The 26,519-nt window shown below is 37.5% G+C and overlaps 1 protein-coding gene across 9 annotated transcripts in view; it reads right to left on the bottom strand.

Moving 5' to 3' along the window:
* DTWD2 (DTW domain containing 2) overlaps positions 1-26,214 on the bottom strand; it is an 81,258-nt gene extending 55,044 nt beyond the window's left edge. For 5 of the 9 annotated variants that reach the window (XR_007630527.1, XR_007630529.1, XR_007630528.1 and 2 more), the window contains exons 1-2: positions 26,051-26,213; positions 1,813-1,903 (exon numbers count right to left, since the gene is read on the bottom strand). Coding sequence is in view for 4 of the 9 variants with exons in the window: in XM_050329185.1 (XP_050185142.1) it covers positions 1,813-1,903; positions 26,051-26,145 (186 nt within the window). In the remaining 5 variants the exon portion in view is untranslated. Of the gene's footprint in view, positions 1-1,812; positions 1,904-8,894; positions 8,939-26,050 lie in introns of those variants that run through there. The other 4 variants (XM_050329185.1, XM_050329183.1, XM_050329182.1 and 1 more) reach the window with 4 other exon arrangements.
* Positions 26,215-26,519: the final 305 nt, after the last annotated feature.

The raw sequence follows: 26,519 nt of genomic DNA, 5'->3' as shown, positions 1-26,519 counted from the left end.
TGTAACAGACAACTGTTTTGATTGTTGATTAATAAAAATTGTAGACAGTCACTTAGACTGTCACAAGTATAGTGCGTAAAACACAAAAAAATCTGCCAATTTTTTCCAATACCTTCCACTATGAATAGGAAATCCAATACAATTCAAATGCCAGTTCAAAGTCTCTGACACATTTTTAAATCCTTTTTTCCCTTCAAGTTACTTCAGCATATATACAAGCACTTCTGAAATAAGAAGTAACACAGAAGAGTATTCCTATCATAATTATGTAAATTAAAAATTACAGTTTTCCCATTTAGGGCCCAAATATGTCATGGCCTCTGTTTTTTTCCCTGTGAGAAAATACTTTTTTTAAACTTGCTTTTTTGTATTCTGCTTAAGTTCCTTCGGGCAAAGACTCTTTGCATATCAACCGAGCTACTGTATAATGTCAAGCAAACAGCTGGACCACGAGAGTACCGGCTTCTCAACTTCACAGTCTCATTTGTAGACCAACCATCTACCCAGATATGTGTAGCTGTAGTTCAATTTCCAAAACCCTTATGATGCACTGTTAGCAGACAAGAAAAACATTAATATATATTCTCCTATTGGTAAACCAAAACATACTGTTCTGAAGCTAAATAGTTTTCCATTGGCTAAAATAGCTAAGGTCATCACTACAATGAATTTCTTAATTCATATTTTTAACAGAACACTTACATCAATAGAAGGCCACTGCTATAATCAAACACATTCATCCCTAGATCAACTCTAAATACCTCTGTGAGACACTGTGTTCACAGAATCATAGAATATGCTGAGTTGGAAGGGACCCATTGGGATCATTGAATCCAACTCCTGGCCCTGTGCAGGACATCTCAAGAATCACACCATGTGCTTTTATGTTATTTAATGTTATTTTAAAATATTTTATTTAATGTTAATGTTGTTAATTTTTACAATTTGTACCAAGGCAAGTAGATTTCAGATTCTAGTAGGACTATTCAGATAAGATGAGATGTCTTGAATGTACAGAATTGTAGAAATAAGATGTGATTTCAGAAGACAAAATAATTCAGAAGAACTGAACAAAAAATACAGTAACTGAGCTGAACTGGCATTCAATCATCAAATTTAAAAGAAAAAATCATTATATGACAGTCATGGTTTTGGCTGGGATAGAATTCATGTTTTTCCAGTAGCTTGTACAGTGCTGTTTTGGATTCAGGATGAGAATAATGTTGATAGCAACAACCAAAACACCAGGGTGCTAAGTAGTGTTTACCCTAAGCCAAGGACTTCTTAGTATCTCATGCTCTGTCACTGAGGAGGTGCACAAGAAATCTTGAGAGACCATGTCCAGGTCAGATGACTTGAACTGGCCAAAGGGATATTCCATACCATAGAATGCCATGGCCAGTACATAATCTGGGGATGACTAGGATTTTATTGTTCAGGGATGGGATGGGCATTGATGAGCGTGTGGTGAGCATTGTATTGTGCATCACATGTCTTTCTTGGGTTTTACCTCTCACTCTCTCTGCTTTTTATTGCAATTATTATTGTTCTTATTATCATTAGTATTATTAGTACTTTTATATTTCACTTTGTTTCAATTACTAAACTCTTCTTATCTAAACCTACAGATTTTTACTCTTTGTTCCCTGATTCTCCTCCCCATCCTATCTGGCACAGGGGGAAGTAAAGTTAGCTGATGGTTGGGGTTGAAGCATGACAATGATGTTAACAGCACAGCTGTTTCCTCTTGCCTACTATTTGTTGCATTAGGATTCTAGCTGAACTCTCAACAGTTACCACAGCCTCACTCACCTCTGCTGGATGCTGGATTATATACAAGCAGGTGGAGACCTTTAGAGGATGTACGGGCAGGAACGGACACAGACACACCTTCTGAGGACGGCTACATGGCAAAAAGAAGAGAGAGAACAACAAAATCAATCAGCAATTTGTGAAAGAGGATGTAAATACATTGCACAAATACACACCATCCCAGGAGGCACACAGAGAACTTCCTCTTACAACACTGTACTAAACCTGATGCAAATATCTGTTTGAAATACCTTCCATTTCTAAAAACAAAGAAGCAAGACTTTCATTGAAACATTTGAGAACAGCGTACAGACCTTCCCTCTGGGCTGGTTAGAGTTAAAACATTCAAAAAATCCTTTTGTCATATTCAAGATAAGCAGCTTACTAGTATCCATAATCTTATCAGAGAATTCTGTTACTGCTTTCCTAACAAGTTAGTTTCAACCATTTGATATACTATTATAATAGATCAATGTCTATCATTTATAAGAGTGACTAAAATATAACATTTCAGAAGTATCCACACAGGAAACTCCAGACATGCTGTATTTTAGTTTTTTGTAATTTCATTTATGTTGAAATATGCAGCAGCCATATATATGAAAACAGAGAAGTCCTTATCAGGAACTTCTAATCTAAGTCTGAAAAAAAAATTATCTAAAATTCTTCGGTGTACTGCATGAAGCTATCGGAATGACTAACTGAAGAACTGTGTCTAAAGAAATTAACTTAAATATCGCTTAATATGAAACTGATATGCTGACTTATCAAGAATAAACAGAAGTAAATTACAAAGTTTGAAGCTATAGAGCAATTGAAATTGTTACTCCAGAAAACCACACATATATGAACGTGCATGCACAGACATCACTCTGGCTACCTGCATATGTTATTCAATAGCTCAGAAAAACCAAGGACTTCCGTAACAGCGAAACTATTGCCTGTATTCACCAATTAAAATCATACCAACCCTGCAAACAAAGCATTCTGAGCTTAACAAATACAAAGCCAGTATTTTCAGCGCAGTGATAGGGACTTGGAGCACAAGTTCACCTGCATCCTCCTTGTAGGTAACAGTTTATGTGTTGCTTACACATGAGAGACAGTCAGCAATCAATCACTGCAGAGGATATGATTCACAGAAGTGAAGTCTGAAGACGGGCTCAGATTAAATTCATGATGAGCCTCTCGCTGAATGTGCTCATCCACACAAGATGTACTAAGTAACGTTACAGTAATCCAAACCAGTACAACTGTTCCTTAGTCAAACAGTAAGGTAATAACAACAGGTAAGCTCCTCTTCATCAGCTGAGAGGTTGTGTTAATTGAAACCTCCTATTTCTAGTTGCAGCTATTGAGGCACAGAGACTGTTCCCTTCTCCACAGGGAAAATATTTTAAATATTTTATTAACTTTTAAAATATTTTAAATTATTAAATAAAAAATAAATTATGAAATAAGTATTTTTAAATAGTTAGACTAGGAGGCCCACAGACAAGAAATCAGTCAAATAACAAATCGGATATTACTCTGATACACTCTTCTGGTATACTGTTCCAGTGGCCCATGTCTGTCTTTCTTCACACTTCTGGTGCTGACAATTTCCTCTTGCTAATTCTGCATAAATTTGGCTGGCACATTTTGTTATATAAGGCCAGGCTTTAGGCCTAGCATTAAGTACTTAACAATTTTACTATTCAGTGGGCTACTTTTGGAACCTTCACCATGAATGAACTGAAACCAACCTCACTTCCAGGTCTAGTGAGTTGTTCTGCAGTGCTGTACCACCACTTTTTCCCCAAATTTTCTCATGTGTAAGTAATTTAATCAGAAATTTCTGAAAATGGTTTTGTTAACAAGCTGGAAGCAGTAAATACTGTAGAGGCTGTTTATTGCCTGTGCCCTGATTATTAACAAGTTCATCCTCTTTCTGATCATCAGATTAATCAGAAACTCAATTTTGTATCAGCTGTGATTCCCTGGTTTCTTCCTAATACTTGGTTTCACCAACAAGAGACATTTTTAAAGTTCACCAACAAGAGACATTTTTAAAGTTCTCCACATTATGTCATTTTCTGCTGAGGAGATACTAGGGCATGAAAATCTATTACACAAAGCTGTTCCAAAAAGAGTTAGCTGGTGACTTCAATCCAGTGAGCTGTGTTGCTCATTAGCTCTCATAAGCAGACAAAGAGAGCTTACAGTGGTTTCTGACCTCACGGTGTTTAATTACAACAAATTTCACTAGACAGAACTTATGTTTCAAGTTTCTCTTTGACATACACTTTTTGTATTTTCCAAATCAGTTTAGGTTTTTCACAGGTAGTTTTTTAAGCTTTCTTAACCTCACCCCAAAAAAAAAAAAACAAAAACAAAAACAAAAAAAAATCCACAAAAACAAACAAACCAACCCACACAACAAAACACCACCAAACATAAACAAAAAGAAGGAAATTACCTGGAAAGCAAACAAATAGTTGCAGAATAAACTCTGCCTATATTCTAGGGAGCAGAGCACAGACTATGACAAATAAAATACTTTTCAATATAATTTAATTACTTACATACGCATATACATCACTTAACTTTAAGCACCCAATTAGATTCCTAATTATGTTGAATGCACAGTTTTACAACCCCATTCTGGGGCACAAGAGTTATTTCTGTAATTTTACTTCAGAACCTAATGGTTATTGTGCTGAGACAAAAACAAAACATTATTTCTACATGGAACTGACATTACCAGCCTACATCTGTCAGACAGGAAGCACTGCAGAACAAAAGAAGCTCTGTTCCACCACCACAAAAGCCGTCTTTGCTCTGAGAAAGGCCACCTACGCAGAAAGGGCTATGTGTCTTTTTCTTTTGTTTAAAGATTCTGTTACAGTCTTGCCCTACATACAGAGCTGGTGTTACAGAAGAGTAGGGGAAGCACCAGGAACTTATTTGGTGCTGAACAGCCTTTTTCCCCCATTTCTGGAAATCTAAGTAGCAATCAGCTCTAGATAGGAACAGTAACATTCAGAATATTAAGGACAAGGTTTGTAGGTAGGGACTAGAATTTGAAGGAGTCAAATTTTTATAGCATCATTCACCTGTATGCAATTTCAGTACAGTTCAAAGGTACTGAGTGGGTTCTTAATTCTTTTTAAATACAGCATTTCTAGTTTAAAAACTTATGACTAAATGACCTGTCTAAAATAATCATCCACATCTAACAAAAGTGCTCCATGTGCAAAAGACAGCCGTGCACTGACTTCTCACAGCTTTCTTTCTACTATTCATATCTAAACTAATGATGTTCAGAATAACATTTAGTTTATCTTCCCAGGAGAACTAAATCTGGACAGTGGACTGTGCTGTGGTGTCAGATTTAGCATGATTACCAGTTTCTGGGTAGAGATTCTCTAAAAGTGAATTTGGAGTAGTCTGGAAAATAGTGAGCTAATTCTAAAACTATTTCCAAGTCTCTGTATTATTTTCCTGTAAATAAATCCTCCCTTGCTTCAAAACTTTGTTACAGGCCCAAAGAGCTTCTGAAAGCAGGCATCATTCTGGGAATGCTGTATTCAGAAACATGCTGTTTCCGTATTCAGAAAACTACAGGTAGTTAATTCAAGGATTTAAACCCAGAGTAAGCAAAGACTAACAAAGTTACAATTTTACATTCACTCTATGTAGACATTTCTATGGAAACACATAAAGGGGTCGAGTGTACCAACCACATGTTCTAGAAACAATGCGAAGGAGTTGATGTTTTTAAACTACTAACACTTGCAGCAACATTTTCATGTTCCAACACATATTGCCAAGGTCAGGCCCCAGACTCCATATTTTCAAAAAAACACTCCTGCCAAAATAGAAACGGCTGCTTCAAGTAAATTAGATTTCTCTACTGTTTTCATCAAAACACCAAGGGTTTCAAGGTCAAAGCCCACCTGAGAAGTCTGGAGAAAGCAGAATTACCATATGTTTGCTTTATACTAATGCTTTTGTATCTGTTTTATACTGACACAAGTCCATTACGCACAGGCATTAAAACAACATTCAGGAGTTTTATAGAGCTGTGTGGGAAGTTTATAAGGAAAAGCCCATACATTTTAAAAAATTTGAAAACAAATGTTATTTTTGCTTGTTTTACGTTACAGGAAAAACTAAAAACTGTTTTAAGATTATATTTTGCATCATCCACCTTAACCGCTACAGCTATAGCTGTAGAGGGAACATAAAAGAATTAGTGGATTAAGTTAAACATAGATAAACAAATTTATGCATTTAGGAAAAAAAACCAGGGTCTATGGTTTACATGACATAACATTCAACAGTATGAACTCACGATAAACAATTCTGTAAAAACAGCAGTTTAAAATGCCTGGCAGTTCTCAAAAATGCAGATCAGATGTTAAGTTTTACTAGTAAAGGATGAAATAATTAAACATGGAACATTATTATGACACTACATAAACCTCTGGTTTGCATTCTGAGTGCTAGAGAAGCCAGGTCAAAAACACAAGGAGTAATTCCTCGTGCCACCAGCACTGTCAAGATTTCTTCTAGGCTTAGGAACATTCTTTGCTCAAGCAAAATTTTCAAGCCTTTGTTTTAATGGTGCTTCCTAAGAAAAATCAGGCATAGAAGAATTACTCTGACTTCATCATTTTCCAGTTTCCATTCTTTCCTCCAGCCTCTTTCAAAAAACTTTGGAACTCATTGGTCATGAGGCATAATAATGTAAAATTAAATTCTTACAAGCTTCATTGAAAGTCAACAATCACACAAAACCACAGTTATCAGAAACACAGGTGAAGAGAGTACCAAGATCAATAGGGTATTTCCTTTTTCACTTAGTAATCTGTATAGTACCAGCTTCCTGGTAAAGAAAAATCAAAACGAAGAAAAAAAAGAAGGCATATTGATGAAGTTTTGCTTCCCACAAGAAGTTATAAATAAATAAAACAGGTGTATGGGTTTGTTTCATTTTGTTGTTTTAGTTTTTTTAATGGTGCAGCCACCAAATTTCATAGAATATATCCCAGTTTTTTGAGTAAAAACATACATCTCAATGGAGGAGCATCAAATACAACTCATAGTAAAATTTTCTGTTCAAAGAAAAGATCTCATATAATAGGAAAAAACTTGTTTCCATGTTACCCAACAATATGAATCAACCACTTTGCAAACAAACTGTTTTAGATGTAAAGAGGTAACTACTTCAAGAAATTTTACAGTTACCATGCACAAAAGCTTTTATAACCTTTTCAACACAGTTAGGGACAGTAGCTTCAAGTAATCTAACACAAAAATAAAGTAACTCAACTGTTCCAAAATCTAGAATATTGTTCTAATTCATATTAAAAGTTCTACCATAGCTCTCATGGTATCATGAGAGAGCTATAGAGTCATTTGGTATCTTTGCATTTTGCAGATCATTTTACAATGCACAGTGAACATGAACTGTGCTAGTGAGCTACTGACACTGAATGTCAGGAATCTGTGTAACATCATATCAGTATCAGCTTCCTCCTTTCCATGCTTCAGTGTGCCAGGCAGAAACAAAAAGCATCCTCCTATAAACATGCATTTAAGGCATTATCAGACTGGATCAGCAGTAGAGTGGTCTGAGTTGAAAGGGATTCTCAAGATCATCTCATTCCAAACCTCTTGTCCTGGGCAGGGACACCATCCAGTAGATCAGATTCCTCAAAATCCCATCCTGGCACTGATTGCTTTCAGGGATGCTTCCAGCTTCTCTGGAACAACTGTTTCAGTGCCTCACCACCCTTACAGCAAGGAATTTCTTCCTAATATCTAATTTAAACCTACTTCCTAATATCTAAGTTAAACTTACACTCCTTCAATTTAAAGACATTGGCCCTTTTACAATTCAAACTTGCAATATATTCTGTTACAAGTTCCAAAATTTCCTATCTAGTTCCAGGAGAAGCCACTGCAGCACTAAATATCAAATTCATTAAAATATATCAGTTTAAGTTTAGCATTTTGTATCAGAAGACAATCAAAGCAGTGGCACAAATTTCCAAACCAACATGAACATAAAGTTGACCAATTGAATACAGGTTACCACTGTATGCAACACAATCATTTCCAGGGGACTTTCCTGGTACCGCTGCCATAATATAGCAGTTAGCACAGCACAGTTCTTCTTGCCACAAGGCATTATCAACACAGCAAGCTTGGCCACAGTATAAAGAGGCATCCAAAAAGCACTACAATATTTTTAGACAAAAACTGCCTTTGAACTGATCTAGTATTCCACTGGAACTATCACGGGCAAGGGGTACAGCAATGAGAAGAGATCAGAGATGTGCCAGAGAAGAGGTACAGAAAGAAGTACAGAAAGAAGTACAGAAAGAAGTACAGAAAGAAGTACAGAAAGAAGTACAGAAAGAAGTACAGAAAGATATTCCAAAAGGGGAGAAGGAGACAGAGCCATCTCCCTGCCTCTCAACAAGGCATACTCTACTAATGAGCAGCTAAGGGATCACAGAAATATTTCGTAGCATTCAGATACCCATGACACCACCTCTCAGCAGTTCTCCTGCTCCTACGTTCTATAGTGAGAATATGCACCCCTTGCCATTTTCTTTTCCAGTCTCAGCATTATGGCCTCCTGACCAAAACCTTGATTATGTTTCCCATCATATTCAATCAAGATTTCTCCTTCAATTTGAAAACTGTTGCCTTCTTGTAAATTTGAAACAAACCCGGGCCTCTGCCCAGAGCACTGGACTTTAGAAAACTCAAACAAAGAATAAGGTAGTTAATTGGTGGAGGTATCAACAATACCAGCAGAGACCAAGTTCAAAAAGAAACACTATTTACATCTGTTCCATGAACAGGTACATGCATCACATGATGGAGAAGAGGGGAGGAGAAATTCACAGCAATAAGAAAGGTACCCATCATCAAAAGCTATTAAAGCATGAAGATAGGCTTTTTAGTTTAGAAAATCACAGAATCACCATTCCTATCAGCCACAAAATATCACAGGTGCCCTGTACTTATGCTGATCCCTAGGCACCTGTTATTCACTGCTCAACTCAACTCTCCAGCACACAAACCTTGGGTTTGACCCATTTGTTCTGAGCATGGTTTACTGGTACAATCACTGCTTCAAAGAATACAAGTTGTCAGGCCATGCCAAGCAGCTCTCAGGTCTTTCAATCTTCCTCTATACACTGTGCATGAGTGTAGGTTTCACTGCTACTGAACAATGATACAAACACGTTGGTGAGCCGCAGATCTAAAAACAAAACCAAACCAAAACAAACACACAAAAACTTTAAAAAAAAAATAAGAAAGAAAAAGGCAATACACCATTATCCAGTTCCTACACTCAGCAGGAGAAAATAAAGCTCAGCAAGGTAAGTGTTCAAAACAAGATCACAGACTATATGTGGTCCCATTTTAACATTTACTTTCAAAGCAATCCAATACATTTCAGGGATTATGTCCTGAGCTCTTACTGGGGAAAAAAGTGACAAATCTATCTCAAAAAGCAAAACCATAAGAAGCATCCACAATGTAAGCCTTCAAAGAAAATGATGTGTTACTGCTGATTTTCAACTTGGAGTTTTCTGTTGCTGACATCCAGCCACTAGAAATGGATTTACATCTCAACTCATTTCTTTTTCAGCACCAAGCAATGATCAATTTGTAATGATTTTCAGTCAAAGTTCAGCTGGTCTGGTTTTGATCAACTGTAGCAAAACATTCAAAAAGCCTTACTTACAGAGACTACTAGATTTCATTCTTCCTAGATTTAAGACTAAAATTGGACAAAAACGGCAACGCTCCAGAGGTAAGGGATGGAAAGTCACTTAGTTCATAACAAGCTCTGAGTTCTCATAAAGGACAACCTTCCTATCTTTTGGAAAATCACATCAATTAGTGATGAAATTAGGTAAGTAAGTAAACATATATACATACATACATATATATTTCTCTTTAGAAAATGTGTATTTTTAAAAAATCTAAAATTAGTGAAGAAAAAAATCCTTCCAGTATTTGGTTGCTTATGCATCATTCCAAGCTTCCCTTCTATTTTGCATTACCATATTCTTCACAGTGGTTTGGAACACTAAGTAAATAGTATAACAGATTTTATTACCATCATCATCAGTAATAGCAGTAGTAGCAGCAGCACATATTGAAGACACAGTTGTATCTAGAGAATTACCACTTAGGGGTGAAGTGGCTTTTATGGAGAAGCTGGTAACACTAAAGTGACAAGCAGTTATATTAGGAGCATTTTCAATTAGTTTGGACATTCCTGTAGAGACTGACACTATAACAGAAAGCAACAGGTTACCCAACAAAATTAGTAGATTCATTAGCACAGTTTCTGTATGAATGCTCAGCTGTCTTCAACAAATCTTCTTTCACATATTTTCATGCTGAAGGTAAACAGACAAAAATCAATATATTTCAGATGTGTACAAAAGCAGCATAGACCTTATTAAAGGCTTTTTAGTTCTGCAGTGTTCTCATGTGTCCATTTCCCAAGACAAATAACCTTTTTGCCTGACCAGTTAAATCATAAATAAAGGACAAACAAGTAAGTTTGGGGATTCTTTTAGCCTGGAATGTTCATGGCAGCTTTACAAGGTTGAACAGAACATATTCAAAACAACAAATATCTGCTAGTGCTTTAAAAGAGAAAAGGTACGAAGAAGAAAAGAACAAAATATTCACCCTGTATAATCTTCTGAAGCTATTACATGTAAGTAGACTTTGGCAGACTGCTTTCCTTGTAAACAACTTAAATTAACAAATCAAAGAAGAAAACTCTTTTAACTATTTCCACTGTTTCCATTAAAGTTGGCTGTGGTTTCCACTGTAACTACTAGGAGTAAATAAAAAACCCAGAATTTAGCTTATGCAGCACTGCAGTCATTACAGAAAGGCCAGGAAAGCCAAAAACTAATGAGCCTGAGGTTGTTGACATTTTCATGCATCTTGGCTCTACAGTCTGGCAAAATAGCTGGCAACTTGACAAGCCTGATGCTAGACAGTTAGCAGAGCTTTAGATTTGTTGAAGAACGTGAAGCAATAATGGCATTTAAAGTAAGCCATTGAGACATTAAGAAGTTAAACTGAAGTCCTACATTGCCAGCTCTGTAATTCCCAATCTGTTTCCAAAGTTTAGAGGCTATCACAAGAAAAGAGAAAGCAGAAAAATTCTGTAACCAAAATGACTTGTAGAAAAGTTCAGAATTTCCCAGGGGAGAGAGGAACCCACCAATCCAAGAATACAATTCCAACAATACAGAATCAGCATCTCAGGTCTGGTAAACTTACTAGCCCTTTGCATGCCTGCCCCCAGAGCCTCTCTCAGAAACTGTGGCTAACCAGTCCTTCTCCCCCTCTCCTTCTCAGTCTGGTACCCTGGTGTGAGGGAGTGCAGGGTCTTAACACCCCTTGTACAATAAAGGGTCATAACGAACCCTGCAGTGGGAAAAGGCAGCTTGAGAAACTGAGGAATTAAGACACTGCAAGCAGGAGATGCTGACGGTACATTTCAGCTGCACTCAGTGGTTCAAACAGCAACTGAAGCAGTGTAAATGCAGCCTACAAATCTAAAATTAAATTACCTAAAAGCTTCTTGCCTTTTTGCTTTGTTATTGCTGGTTTCTTGATTACAACTTGTCATTAAGGTTAACCCTGCAAGACTCTATGTAAAAATAAAAACTTCTAACACTAAATTTCCATGTCCCAGTTGAGTTTTTTTTCAGTTTTGATTTTAAGTTAGTTTAAGTTACATGCACAGCATTCTCCTGTTCCAAAAACACTGACTATGTTTCAACAAAACCAGCCTTTCTAAGTCCACAAATGCAATAGGCCTTTTAAAATTTGAAATTTAGGTCTCCCTATGCAACTTGACCTTATTTAATATAGTAATTTAAAGACAGAGCCTATTGACATGTATACTTTATTTGTTAATAACAAGTCTGAATCCAAGTTTGAAGCCAGTAGATGAGAAAAGTGAATTTAAAAAAAAGCTCAGTTCTGTACCAAGTGAAGTCAAGTAAATTCTGCAATTGATTTTTAATGAAAGCAGGCTCAGTACCAGACATTTCTCAGAAGTTAAAAGAAGAGCTAAGTTCTTGTGTTTCTCGATACGTGACAATGCCATATCCTGTCACTTACAGCCATGAATTTAAGCTTTTTTCTTTCAGAAATGAAAAATAATTCTAAAAATCAATTAAGTGAAGATATTGCTCTAATTTATTACAGTAAAACAGAATACACAACAGAATGCTCATTCTAAATTATATTTAGCATTAACATAAAAGCAGATACCTTCTATCAGACAAAACTTCTTTAAAGATTATATACTCTTCTTAAAAGAAAGATTCTCTGTAGTTTATCTTAAACTGAAAGTAAGCAAAAATACAGTTCACAGAGCTTCTAGTATTTTTTAACAACCAGTATTAGGAAAACGGTTAAATCTTCAATTGAAGTAATCTAGTGTATTTTCAACTTCTGCCATAGATGGTAGAAGAACGGAATTGTGTTTATACGTCCAGAAAACTTCAGTGTAAATTAACTTTGTAACACCCTACAAATAAAGGCAGTTTGCAAACAGTGTTCTGTTCAGAAGCCTTCATGATGCTGTTTCACTGTAAGAGCACTATAAATGCTACACTACACTCTAGCGTCCTCTTTCTGAATAGCAGCAGTTTTGTTGAACACACTGGTTTTTGCTCTAGTACCAGTATTTTTTAAAAGGAGTCAATCAGTTTCCTGGTATAATACAACACAATATTGTGTTTTAAAACAGTATACCTGCTATTTAACAGTAAAATGTTATTATATTTCATTAAAACATGTTGATTTTTACTGAATACAGAATATTTCATTTATTTAACCAGGCATCAAGTTCATTAAGCCATTCTAAAGCTTTTTGGGGATACTGGAAGATGCTGTTTTTAAAGTAGGAAATCCATTAAGCACAAGTGCTTTTTAAATGTTGAATATGGCAGTCACCACATCAAACCTCAGACCATACTGATTGGTTCCACTCAAGGCATTTTGCAGGCTGCATGTCTTGAGAAAAATACATTAATGTTTGCTTTTAAATAAGAAAGCTGCAAGTCCACTGCATAGACAAAATTTTCTTACGTAACTTGAAAACACTATTTTTATAACTAATGTAATATATTTAACAAGCATGTTTGTAAAAGTTAATAAAAATAAGGTTAGACTGCACCCAAGTACCCCATAAAGAGACTGAAAGGAATAAGAAGGACTACAGAAGTTAAGATTTTGCACCGAGGAAAATAGCACTGCTTGATCTGAAAGGCCACTGGTACTAACTTAAGCAGAACACAGCAGTACAAAGCCATAAGCAGACTCATAAAATAACTCAGAATTGGACAGATTTGGACTCAAAGCAGGAATAATTCCAAAGGACTTCAGCCACCTAATCTGAGCCTTCCAAGAGTAGAGTCTCACCAGGAAATGAGCATTTAACCCCTTTCACAAAGCGCGATTCGTTTTTTTTCTGAGGCTGAAACACAGCTACACCCTCATTGAAACAGACAGGATACACCTGACCTCTTCTCCCACCAGGGGATGCTGCTGGGCCCTGCTCAGCCCGCTGCCCATTTTTGCTGCAGGGTGGTTCCCTTGCTGACAGTGCTGCCCGGCCTTGTTCAGCCCTGGGCATGGAGCTTCGAATATGCAGAGTTTCATGAGGTTCCTCATGACTAGACAGATGCCAACATCTCTCCGAGTGGCAGCTCTAACCTACAGTAGTACAGCAGTTGCTCCGCCCACCTGCCTTCACCTGCTGGCTGTGCAAGTCCTCACCCTGCCAACCTGGGCACCAGGAGCACGTTCAACAGCTTTGCACGCAGCATAAACCCCCACAAAAACCTCTCCTGCGTTTAACTATCAACTGTTTGAGGTCAACTGCCCAGACAGCTATCTTTGTTGGTTTTGCAGACCCATTCATCCAGTTTGTATCTTCCCAGCCTGACTACCAGGATATTGCAGAAAACGGTCAAATATTCCCTAAGTATTCCTACCCCAAATGTAACCACCCCTGCTCCAAAAGCTCTCACTGTGGTTAGATACTGTTAAACGCATTAACCAGTCCATCAAAGAAAGTGGGCGCTCCTGTGCCCTACGCCCGCTTATTTTAGTGGTACATGACTTCATTAGTCATCTGATACTGCCCTTACTAAATTTCTCCTCTGACCCCTCTCCAAACAGTTACATAATCTGCACTTGCAAATAGGAATAGGATAGAAAATCAAAGCATTAGCTCATTACAGAATTATATTAAAGGATAACTAACTTAACAGGTTTTGACAAATTATATCCACTGTACCATTATAAACATCAAAAATATTACTAAACCAGTTTTAAAGATTGAAGCTTTAAGATATTTAGGTGTCCAGATTCCTTTAAAACTACTTGAGTTTAAAACATATTCATCAGCATCCCTGCTTCAGTTTTGTCAGGCATGAAGGGGCTATACATATAGGTAGGCTTGTTGTACACTTCGGGTTTTCTTTTAACCTACTTGGAGATGGTATATTCTAAAAGGTACTTAAAATCAACTTAATGTACTGCATTAGTTACCTGCTTTTTCATTTATTAGGTTTGTTAAAAGAACTTGGATGTTCATGAAGAAATTGACATAGATCTCTAAGAGAATCAGCACGTTATTTTAATGAAAAAATTCCCTATTAGACGGTACAATTAACATGCCCTTCTATTATTACACATAGCAAAATACATTTAAATTATAATGATTTTACAGGCTCAAAACTTCATTTGATGAAAACTCTACTAAAGAGAGTTTCTAAAGTTTCTAAATCAAATCCTAATAAACACTGAGGAAAAAATTAAAGGGCTTATTCCCAAATTGCTTAAGTGTAATATTGAATTCAGAGCTATCAGGAAAAGTAAGTTTCACCCATTATAAAACTGAAGTGGACCACTACTGTTGTTCTATATGCATAACAAACCATAAGAACCCCCAAAACACTCTTTTCTGAGAATCCTTCTTTATAAACTACCATCCACTTGATTTACCATTTTATAGTCGTTAGAAAAATGTGTCAACAAAACTAGACTTATCTCTGATTAACTCTTCTGGCAGTGGATTTCCTCAGACTGTTTGACTTCCTTCATAAGCCTATAAACTATACGTGCTTTTTAGGTGAGGTGTATTTTCTTTCCACTATCTGATATGAACATCAAAATACAGAATTCTTGAACGTTTCACATTTACTCCAATTTGATCCATTTATTCTCTCCCTAGTGCACAATTCACCTATCTTCAAATTTATTAAACTGGAATTTTGAAGTAAATAGAAATGTTGAAGAGCTGGTATCAAACAGAAATACAGCAAAGAATGCCTACTCTATGATACCATAAGAAAATAAAAATATTTTATACCAAATATGGTAAGGGTGTACAAGTAGATATTGTTAATTCATACAAGTGTGTATTTAAAGGTGATCCTTCCAAAATTTAAGAACTCTCAATTTTATTTAACATTTCCAACCTTTTGGTCGACTGACTGCTTAAAAACAAAAAAAAAAGGGCAAAAAAACCCCTATCAAAAATTGTAATATCAATTATTAATATATCAACAATTAAGAAAAACAGGTAGAAATAAATAAAGATGAGGCACAGTAAGTATTCAACTACTCATTAAGTAAGAAAAATTCATGTTAATTTTACAGCATAGATATCTACTATCTACTACTGCTGTGCCAGAAGAGCCACAGGATGAAGCCCCCAGGACTTATTTGATCCATTTTTACACGGCTCAGTAAGACAAAAATGAAATACAGCAAGGACACATTCCCCTTCGTATCACTGAGCTAATACAGGTGAACATTCATAAGAAGCTAAACTTGAGATTAAATAAAAATTACCTGTTACAGACAGTTGCAGGTCTTCAGTATTGATATGCTCAATAGATTTAGGAACTGAGAACATGAATTTAAAAAGAAATTCTTACCATAAATTTTAGGCATCATCAGTGTAACTCATAAGTGGTATGAAGAAAGATGGAGAAAAAAATAGCTGAGGACTTCTAATGCCTTAGAAGCCAAAGGAGAGCTATGCAGCTACTAGACTGACACCTCCAGGAGTCTGAAGTTGGATTATTTGTTCCAAGAAAAAAGCATTACAGACTTTCAAGAAAAACCTTTCAGCAGAGCTTGTGAGGCAAAAGTACAACTCTGGTAAAGCTATGAAGGTGCCAAGTGAAAACTGCATCCCATGCTCAGAACACTATTTGACTTTAAGGAAATGAGAATATGGCACACAGGTGCATTGCAAAGGCTAAATCTGGATGGCAGATCAGATGGTGGAATGAAATACAGTCACTATAAGGAAGAGAGAAGACTCCAACAACCACTTTCCAGAGCTGAAATGGAAAACAAAAACAAAAAAAAAAAAGAATAATTGAAAGACAACCAAAAAAACAGGTGAAAGAAGTCAAATCATGCTGATAATTTGTCCTCAAGGTAGTGGGGGGGGGCGCAGAAGAACCTAAGAAATTCTAGGCATACAGTTTCAAGAAGAAAAGGAGGTTTGAGTGGTGCATTTGAAATCACAGGAAAGCTTGTTTTTTATAAAAAATGAAACTCAGACTTAGGTGAAAACAAAAGAATAAGAAAAAAAAAAAAACAGGGTAACTGAAAAGAATCTGACTGAAGACCACATTAGTCACAGGAGCTCTCCAGTACTTTTACATCATAAAAAATTCTAAGACATGTCAGGGTTGGCTCTTCTCAAAAGAAGATGGCATTGCAGGTGAAATTCACCTATGCCAATATCAGATGTAAGCCTCAGAAAGTACATGAAAAATCACTGGATTTGCTGCACTTAAACCAACTCTTATTTGGGTATACAGGTAACAGTCTTGAGCTCTCACCTGATTTTGTTAACTCCCACAGAGGGAAAAGTAAAGTTCTTTTTTTTAGGTTTTTGCTTTGTGTTATTTTTATAAAAATCAACAGCAATTCTTGTACAGCAACCACTGGTGTTTTTAGTATTCTTTATGATTAAATTGGGAAGGCTTGATCAATGCTGAAACATCTCTAGCTTCCCTTATAATATACTACCATCCCCAAGGCAAAGTTGCACTTGGTGTAATTACAGAAAAGCCAATCAAAAGTACTAGAGTTGCTTTAATTAACAAGACGATTCTCTGCAGCAGTTCTTGTCTCTGTTTGTGCTTCTATGAGCCTATAGTTGTCCATAGTTAAAACTATGTGGCCAGTCATATTCTTTTTTCCTTTTTTTTAATGCCAGATCAAAATGCACACTAACCAAGTCAGCTGAGGCACGCAATAAGCGGCCTAAAAGGGTCTCTACTCATTAACCTGAACACAACATAACAAGAAATGAATAAATGCCTTTGAAATTTAGCCCAGCTGAAATAAGTAACATTGATGCCACAAATTTTTTAATTCACCAACAGTTCTGGCACCACTCATTACTACTAATACAGGCTAAAGAAAGAGCAGCATGAGGAACTACTGCACATACAGTAACTGTTATATGCAGACCAGAATTTAACAATGTTAGCTTTATATTTATAACTCAAACTAAGAGAAGACACAGAATTTAGTGTACAATCAACAGCCATTTAAAGAAACATTAATAAAAGTATGTTAAAATTATAAGAGGCACTGAACTTCAAAACTAAGGCTTGGTAATTTTCCACTTAGCTTCTATTCTTAAAATCTGGTAGAGATTACCTATATCTTGTTGTCATAGTTCTGATTTCAGCAAGGAATTTTTCTTTCCCTTCCCCCTTGCATGTGTGCTCTGTGGATGAGCCATCAGGTGAACAAAAGAATTGGCCTGGTCACTAATGGCCAAGAGATTAGTCTCCTAGCAACGAAGGGGGAGGAGTTGGGGAGGGGCTACTGGGGTGTGTGACTGGAAGGGGGAGGAGGCTGGGGGAGTTCAGTCTCTCTCTGCCCTGAGCGGAGCCTGCTGTGGGCTGGAGACACTGTCGGGTTTCTTTGTCTCTTTCCTGTCAGAGGGGAGTTTTTGCTGCTGCTCTCGGCTCAGCTGTGGCTGGCTGCAGGCCCTGCTTACAACGGACCCTAATCAGCTGAAGTTTGTGAGTTTTCTTCCACTGGGAGAACTTTCTGTTTTATTGCTGTTGTTTTTCCCTCCCCTTCTTCCCCCCCCTCCCCCAACCCGGCAGCAGCCAAGGATCTCACAGCGCCGCCTGGTGACGGGCACTGGACATTACAAGTTCTGCTCCTCCAGTGATCCAACAGCGCCACCTGGTGAATGGTACAGGACATTACAAATTTTGCATCTCCAGTAACCCAACAGCGCCCCCTGCTGACTTTGGCTGGAACTGCACCAAAGGGTGCTAAAAATTGAACTATTTTAAATTTTCCTTTTGCCGGTTTATCGGTTTTGTTCTTGAAGGGGATTATTGGTGGGTATAGGAGTATTGTTTGGTTGTTTTACTTAGTTTTTTTTGTGTTCCTGTTAATACACACATACCTTTTAATAAAGGGCTGTTATTTTTTTGTTTTCCCTTTTCCATAATTTGTTTTCCTTCAATCAGAACCTCTTAATTTCGGATTTATAATTGCTTAGAAAAAGAAGTTTGGGTCTTTTCCTCCTAATTCATCCTCAGCAAAAGACCCTTGTCCCATTTAAACTGTGACACTTGTTCATCAATTTCAAACAAGTTACATCTTAATCTCTAGTTGGTAAATTCTACATCTTTTTTACTACTGAGTATATAATTTCAAGATAGCTCTTAATAGTCTTTTAAACTCCTTAAAAATCTTCTATTGAAAATAAATTAAAAACTTAAAGGACATATGTGTCTACAAAAAAAAAAAAATTTAATTCTTGAATGGAAGAGACTTTCAGCTTGTTACTCTTGCTTTTCACACCCACAGCCCTATTAAAATTTTTTAGCCTTTTCAGGAGAGATGACATGTTAATGCATACATATCTCTACTTCTCCAGTGGTAGGAAAATCTATATAACTACCTAATGCTGAATTAACTTTCACAGTTTATAAAATAACTTTCTGCTGTTGCAAAAATAAGCACTTATTGTTATGTATTTCTGAATTATGCTGTAAAACCATTCAGGAATGTTTTTCTCTCAATGTGTTCAAACGTAACATCCAAAACTGTAATTTGCTCTGTGGTCTTGTGGTTGGATTATCTGCTGGTCAGTGATGTATAACCAGCTCCATATCCAGGCGCTGGCAGGTCACCAGCACCTTCTTCCTTAAGAAGTTAACTTACCTTCTAGCTTTCCAAAGGAGTGCTTCAGATCTCTCCATGTGAATACATACTTCCCCAAGCTGGCTAAGAATGCATAAATCAAGTATCAAAATATGGTCATGACAACAGAGCCCTTCTTGCCATTCACATATGCCATGGGGCTGACAAAGCCCCAGAGAAGGGTCAGACATCTGATCTACACCAAGGTGTCTCTTACCTTCTCAACTGCCTGTATACCTATGGTAATGAAAATGGATATGTATTTACATCTCTACCCTTAGGTATTAACTTATTTATATAAAAATCACCCAATGCCAGGAATAAACACTTATTTTACATTCACAGTAAGATGAGAAATCTTTGCCAAATACTTCTAGTTATTTTTTGAAGAAATACAACCTATAGGTGAAAAGGCCCATAACTATTTTATCAGGTTTATCTGTGTTGAAAGCAGCTTACATAAGCCTCATTCCAATTAAGGGAATTCTGTCCCCAGGTTTGGACAACACTTTGGAAAACCTATGCATGCAATTACTTACAGAAGGGTACAGCAGAATTGCAAGTGCACCGTATTTTTTGAAAAGGAATAAATGAAAAAGTTACAAGAAATAAAATTCAGTTCCATGGGCCAAAGATCTATTAAGAGATAAACCATTTCAGATCCCTTCAGCTATGTTCCAAAACACAGAACAATTTAGCTACTTTGCTATTGACAGCAACAGCAGAAGACAACTATTTTAAAATAATTCCTCTCCCCATTGTCAGGCGTTCCCCATCAGCCATGCATTCCCCTCCTCCCTAGCCTCTGAATGGAGTTGTGTCACTTCCTAAGCTACCACCATCACAAGGAATCAGCCATGGCCAGTGGCGGATCCCTCCTGCAGCATTCATGTATGGTAAGGAAGTTGGTTGGTGCTGTTTGTGAGGCCAGTTTAGATTATGTCCAAGTAACAAGAGAGGCTGCTGAAGTCTGAAACAAAGCAAATGTCACTCCTGCTTCCAAGAAGATCCAGGAAACTACAGGTTCAGTCAACCTCTCATCAGTCCCTGGAAAGGTAGTGAAGAAAATCCCATTAAAACAATTTCCTAGCACATGGAAGAAAAAAAGGGTATTGACAGTACTCAGATGGATCTACAAAGGGGAAATCACATTTGAGTAACCTGATGTCCCTCTACAGACTGCCTTGAGGATGAGGGGAAAGCAGTCGATGTTGTTTACCTCAGTTATAGTAATCCTTCTAACAGTGCCTTAGCCTCCTAGATAAGCTGATCAAATAGCACTTAGATAAACTGTCAGGGAGGAGAACTGGCTCAACAGCTAGGTGCTGAGGGCAGGACTAGAGGGAGGAAGTCCAGCTGGAGGTAAGCTGCTAGTGGAATATTCCAGGTATTGACACCAGGACCAACACTGCTTAACCCCTTCATTACTGACCAGGATGCTGGGACAGAGTGCACCCTTAGCAGGATCACAGCCAAGAGAGTAGCGAGTACATGGTTACACAAAGGTGTAACCAATGATAAATGAACCCTTCAAGAAAATGTGGTTCAGAAAACAATGTTGGAAAGTCACCAGTGTTATCACAAAGGAAGCTGGACTTATTTCAACGCAAAGGGAACCGGAGGAGGGACTTTGCTTTAGATAAACTGCTCTATGGGTCAACTCTTTGTGTAAATGGTCTCCCCTAAGAAAATCCATAAAGATTATCTCCCTGACCCAGCCAGGCCAGCACGGAGAAAGTATTTATATGGCTCATCACAGTACAAACGCCAAATGAGCTCTGAAAAGAGCAACGGGCTCGAGCTGGGTTCAACCTATGCACTCCTTCCCTGTAATTTAGGAAGCACAGTGATAGTTAGCATATCTACCTGCACAGCTACCGGTAATCATGTTTCTATGATGATTCAATATCCTCTGTAGACTGCAACTGCCATATTGGGATTCTATCACGATTTTAGTAGACTGCTAAATTAAAATTCATGTAACAGTAGATACCTCCTATTAAACTTTCAGTCTTTCCCCAAGTGGAACTTCCACAAGAACCTTACCAAAGAATATTGGCATCTGGCAGGACAGACCTTGACAGGCTGGAGTGAACTTCATGAAATTTCAGCAAAGTCCTGCATAGAAGGAAGAACAACCCCAGGCACCAATATACCCTACGGAACCACTTAATATCAAATTATGAGATAGTCACTCCATCCTGAAATCCTGCAAGATTCCTTCCAGTCACACAGTGAACCCACCTCTCCCAATGAAGGAAAATAATTACTGGCACAACCTTGATTTTAGCTGTTGCCAAATTAAGATGTGAATTGTTTCATCTGTTCTGCCTGATACTTTCTGTCTCCTGATGATGCACAAATTTACCTCCTTCTAAACTCTGCAAAATCACCTTATTTATCCATGTAAAACATGTAGGTTTGACATGCAGGTTCTCGGACACAATTAGTTGTAAACCCACTCTATGCATTTAACTATACTGGAAATGAGTAAATTCAGAAAAAATATTGCTCTGATTTAGGAGTCTTTAAAAGTGCTAATAACATTTTAAAACATTTGTATTTGATACACCATTTAAGAACCTGGAATAATAAAACTCACACAACTGATGCCTGTCACCTAACCTTGTGCAATTTTTTCCTTATTTTCAATGCAAACAGAATAGGAAATGCATGAAACCTTTTAAAAAATATCCTATAGAACTACAAGTCACCTCTTACAAGTCAAGGACCCATAGGGAAATACAGTTTTAATTACATAAGAAGTTTATTTATTGATTAAAAATCAATACTTTCAGGGACTGAAAATCTGCAAGTGAAAATAAATGCCCTTAAAGCTCATTTTTAAGAAGGTAAAAGAAATCAGAGACTATGAAGCTATTTTCTTCCACCAGGCACTGCTAATGCATGCTAATTAATATTTAAAATTCACATTTGCACCTAAATACCATACCAGTGTGCTATAAAGCAACTGCATAAATTTATTGTGTTAAAAAAAGCCAACACTGCTTAAGACTCAATCTTTATATGATTTAACAGAATTATTAACAAATATGTGGCACATAAGAACACTACATTTTTCCTCAAAGCATGAAGCAGCACTTTGTCATCTCATGTCACTATCAATTTACCAATGCTATCAAGAGCCCTCACACAGTGTCCAGATTCAGCAGAATATCTGTAATATTTTAGATATAGACAAAGGGAACATTTGTATTAAAGGATTAAAGTTACTCCTCCTTTTCCTCTCCCCTTGAAATACAAATACAGTACAGCAGCATATATCATAAGAGACCCTGAGAAAACACCAATTTTTGTTATCCTAACTTTACAAAATAACTCAGTCCTGCAAACAAAGAGGACTGCTTCCAGTGGGGATTTGTGATGGTGTAATGAATTAATTGAATACTTGTAATTTCTCTGTAATCATAACTTTCTGTATTCTTTCTTTCTGTAATACAATTAATGGTATATTTCTTTTTTTTGGTAACAAAGCCCATTTTTTTCCAGTAAAGCATGTGACTCTGTTTACCAGTAAATACCAAAGACAGACAGGAGAATATACAATCCTTTCTTAAGGTAACAGGATTCCTAGCAGGTAAACAGCCCTTCCAGTAACTCAGGAAAGCGACTCCGAGACAAAGGAATCCTTCTTCCAGGAAGAATCGAGTAGAATAAACTTTCCTGGTAAAATCCTCATCCCAGTACACATCTCACCGAGACAAGATCACTCAGTGAAACTTCAGCCCGAACAGCTACTGAAATTCACGCTTGCGTTCTCTGGACCTTGGGATTGCAAAATTCGGAGTCGAAATGATACAAAAGGAAGAGAAACGGACATTTGGCTGCTGCTTTTGCCACAGAGCATACAGCCCGGTGCATCGTTCTTTTTTGCTTGTTTTTTATTGCTTTTATAATAAACTCTTTCTTCACTGCAGCTTTTGCGGTCCGGTTTTTATTAGTAACTTATAACAATGGCATACAAGAGAACTAGGAATCCCCAGAGATCATAGATTATATTCACATTTTGAAATCTTAATTTCTCCTGAAAACACTTCCCAGAAGTTCTCCTACTACACATAAAATTCTGCATATGCACAGTCAAGATATGTGGCAAGAAATCATTATGCATTTAAGGCTCTCATACTACCAAAAGGTTTTTTCCCTTAACTGCACACAGTGTATCTAGAAAATAGTGAAACCTGACCCACAGAAAGATACTATTTCAAAATATTATACTGCTCTCAGTGTCACACCACAAAATCAAATTGTTGTCCTACATTACTTCAGCTGTGAGGCATGCCTCATTTTGGTTTTCAAGCTAACAGCAACTAGGAAACTATATTAAGCTTATTCTCCTGTTTAAATGTTTGGGTGTGAGGCTTCAACTTCTGAAAGCCAATAGTCAGCTATGAAAATCAGCTATTAAGAAATTATCGATTCAGAGTTTATCACCACCGACCTTTTGGTTTTGGCAGAGAGAATACACGAAATTGTAGCCTCAAGAAAAAAACAGCATAAAGTCAACTGCACATACTTCACTTGCATCAGGTGTTTGCCATCTCAAACACCAACTACATGCATGGTCATTTTATACTTTTTTTTTTTGAAACTGGCACTTGCACACAAACACCTTCAAAATGTAAAATCTCATTATTTCATTCAAATTCTCCACTGTAAGCTATTGCAAATGGTTGTATTTTCTCCACAACCATCATAGGCAATAGAAAGTCTCAAACACTTAATACTTAGAAACATTCTGTTCCTTCAGGATGCTCAAGTCATTCACATTATCCAAATGAAAACTTATGTACTATACTCCCACATTTCTATCGATATCTTGACTGCCTGAGTATTTGGTTAAAAACTGTCAATTAGCTGTCTTGCCATATTTTTAAAAAAGCCAGAACCTGAAGTTAGTCTCCATGATGAACCACCATTAAGAGAACCCATTCTTCCATGCTTTTGTACTGAATTCAGATCATCACGACAACCGAATCACATTCATTAAGGTGCTAACAGTAAAAATTTAGAGTTCAGGGAGTCAGTTAAACACACCTGGCCCAACCAACAGGATAACACTGAGGGTAGTATTTCTTCCCATAATGTACCCTAAGTCACAGCCTTACTCTACTCAGCACTTGTGCACTTCTACTCCAAGTCATGCGACAGAATGTAATGCTCATTGAAAAGCACAATTTAGTTCTATTCCCGAGGAAGAGGATGAAGAACATACACCACAAAAATACATTGTGTGCACAGACACCTCCAGCAAAACTTCAATTAAAAAATGCCACTTTATTTTTTTTCTTAAAAAAAGTAACAACTCTGCAGTCTTTTCATCCTCCTCGGTTTTTCCACCCCTACATTTCTTTCAGTGTCCGTGCTCAGTGTACCCATGCTCTTCATAGTAGGTGTAAAACAGTCATAGCTCTTCAGGAAGCCAGTGTTTTACTACTACATGGTAATGAGGAGCTAAGTAAACACTTGCCATCAGGTTTACCATGAAAGAAAATAGATAGATGTCTGTTCTAGAAACCATTTCTGAAGGTGACTGATCAGAGAATCTGTCCAAAATTGAAGGAACAAGCATACAGGTTGTGAAACACAATGACAAAAAAAAAAAAAAAAAAAACAACAGTAATGAGCATTACACTATTGGCATTTTAAAAAGCTCAAGGTTAAACATCTCAGTCAAGAATAACAGTGGGTTAACTCTCAATCAGCGGTTCCTTGGCATGTGTGGACTAGAAATGGCAAGAAGGAAAATCTTCAACAAATAAAACTGTTAATGTGAACAGAAGCTACAATTAAAAATATGGTTAGTGGACCCTTACAAAAAATAGGAGAAGAATTGGCGTGGCTCTTACAAAAGGAAGTCCTGCATTTCAAAACTATTTAAGATCTCTGAAAGAGTCAATAAATACAGGCGTAAGGGTGTTGTAATTGTCAAAATCAACTCTGGCTTTCCAAAATACCTCCCAAAGTCCTTTACCAAAAAGTTACAAGGAAGCTAAGCAGCCACAGCATGAGGAAGAGTCCTATAAGCAGAAGCACATTACCCAAGCTATAAATCTCTGGCTGGCTCACTCACATCTTGTATACTATGTGGAGAAGAGGAAGGTAGGAGCCACAAAAAAAAAAAAAAATCCAAAAAGTAATTCCCTCCACCGTGGGGTTTATAGGCCTGAGGTGTCCACCTGCTAGCCAGATGTTACTAATACAAGAACTTTACATGGGTTCAAGGTGGACTGGAGAAATTCACATTTAAAAAAAAAAGCAAAACAAAACAAAACAAAACAAAAAACAAACAAACAAACAAAAAAAAAAACTATGTCTACTGCGGCATAAAGTACCACATCCAGTTCAAGAAGTTCTTTGAGCTACAAGTCATTGGAGAAAGAAAAAAAAAAAGGGCAGCAAAAAGCAAGTGTCCTGCATCTGCTCTTTGGGATTCAACTACTGCCTACGACTGCTTTTTTCAACAGTGAACACTAAAAATATTCTGACTTGCATGGTACATATTTTTTTAATGACAACTTATATACTGGAATCTTACCAAAAATAAGCTTCTGAACTCTGACACTTTAGCAACATTACATGCCTTTCTACTGTTTCACCAATGAACAGAAATAGAAGGAATCAGTGTAGGTGTGGGAATCTTTTCCTCTGGCTGTTATGGACAGTGCAGGAACATCTGTCATCCTGCCACTCTCTCTACTAATAAAGAACATATGTACAAAACCACAAAATCAGGTTACGAGATATTTCTATAACACCAGAAGTCATTGTCTGCTTTAAAAAGATACCTGAGTTCACAATAAGTTGTATTAATCCCCCCGTGCCCGGGTGCTTGAATGGGTTTCAAAATTACCTGTAAAGCTAGTTTCTCAAAGCACCAAGGACTGCCCAGCCCTGCTGAAGTCTCTGCCTGACACTGGGGCGACACACCTTCCCCCTCCCACCTCACCTTTTGCTCTTCAGCTGTGTGCACACAGAGAAAAGGTGTAGCACTCCCTGCCGGGCCTCTAGATATTCCCTGTCACACTGAGGCATTCCCTCCATGACAAAGTTACTTCATGTCAGGATTTTACTCTACACGACGAGTGCACGTGCTTTCAGGACAAGCGGCAAAAACTGATGCACAGGCAGTTCCACCTGAACGTGAGAAAGAACTTCTTTACTCTCCACTGGAACAGACTTCCCAGAGAAGCAGTGAAGTCTCCCTCACTGGGGATGTCCAAGGGCCATTTGGAGACAATCCCGTGCCACGTGGTCCGGGAGGACCCTGCTGGGGCAGGGAGGTGGGACGGCATGCCCCCCCTGGTGACCCCCGGCGTGGCCCGTCTGTGACTGTGCGATGCCACAGGCGCTGCAGGCCGGGCGAGCTCCCTGTGACACCGACCCGCTCGGCGCGGGTGTCCCCACCGCGGCACCGA

This window comes from Myiozetetes cayanensis, unplaced genomic scaffold (assembly GCF_022539395.1).
Source record: "Myiozetetes cayanensis isolate MyiCay16 unplaced genomic scaffold, myiCay2020 scf4, whole genome shotgun sequence".
Lineage (NCBI taxonomy): Eukaryota > Metazoa > Chordata > Aves > Passeriformes > Tyrannidae > Myiozetetes > Myiozetetes cayanensis.
Note: the sequence above shows the minus strand (reverse complement) of the source record. Positions and strands in the feature narration are given on the sequence as shown.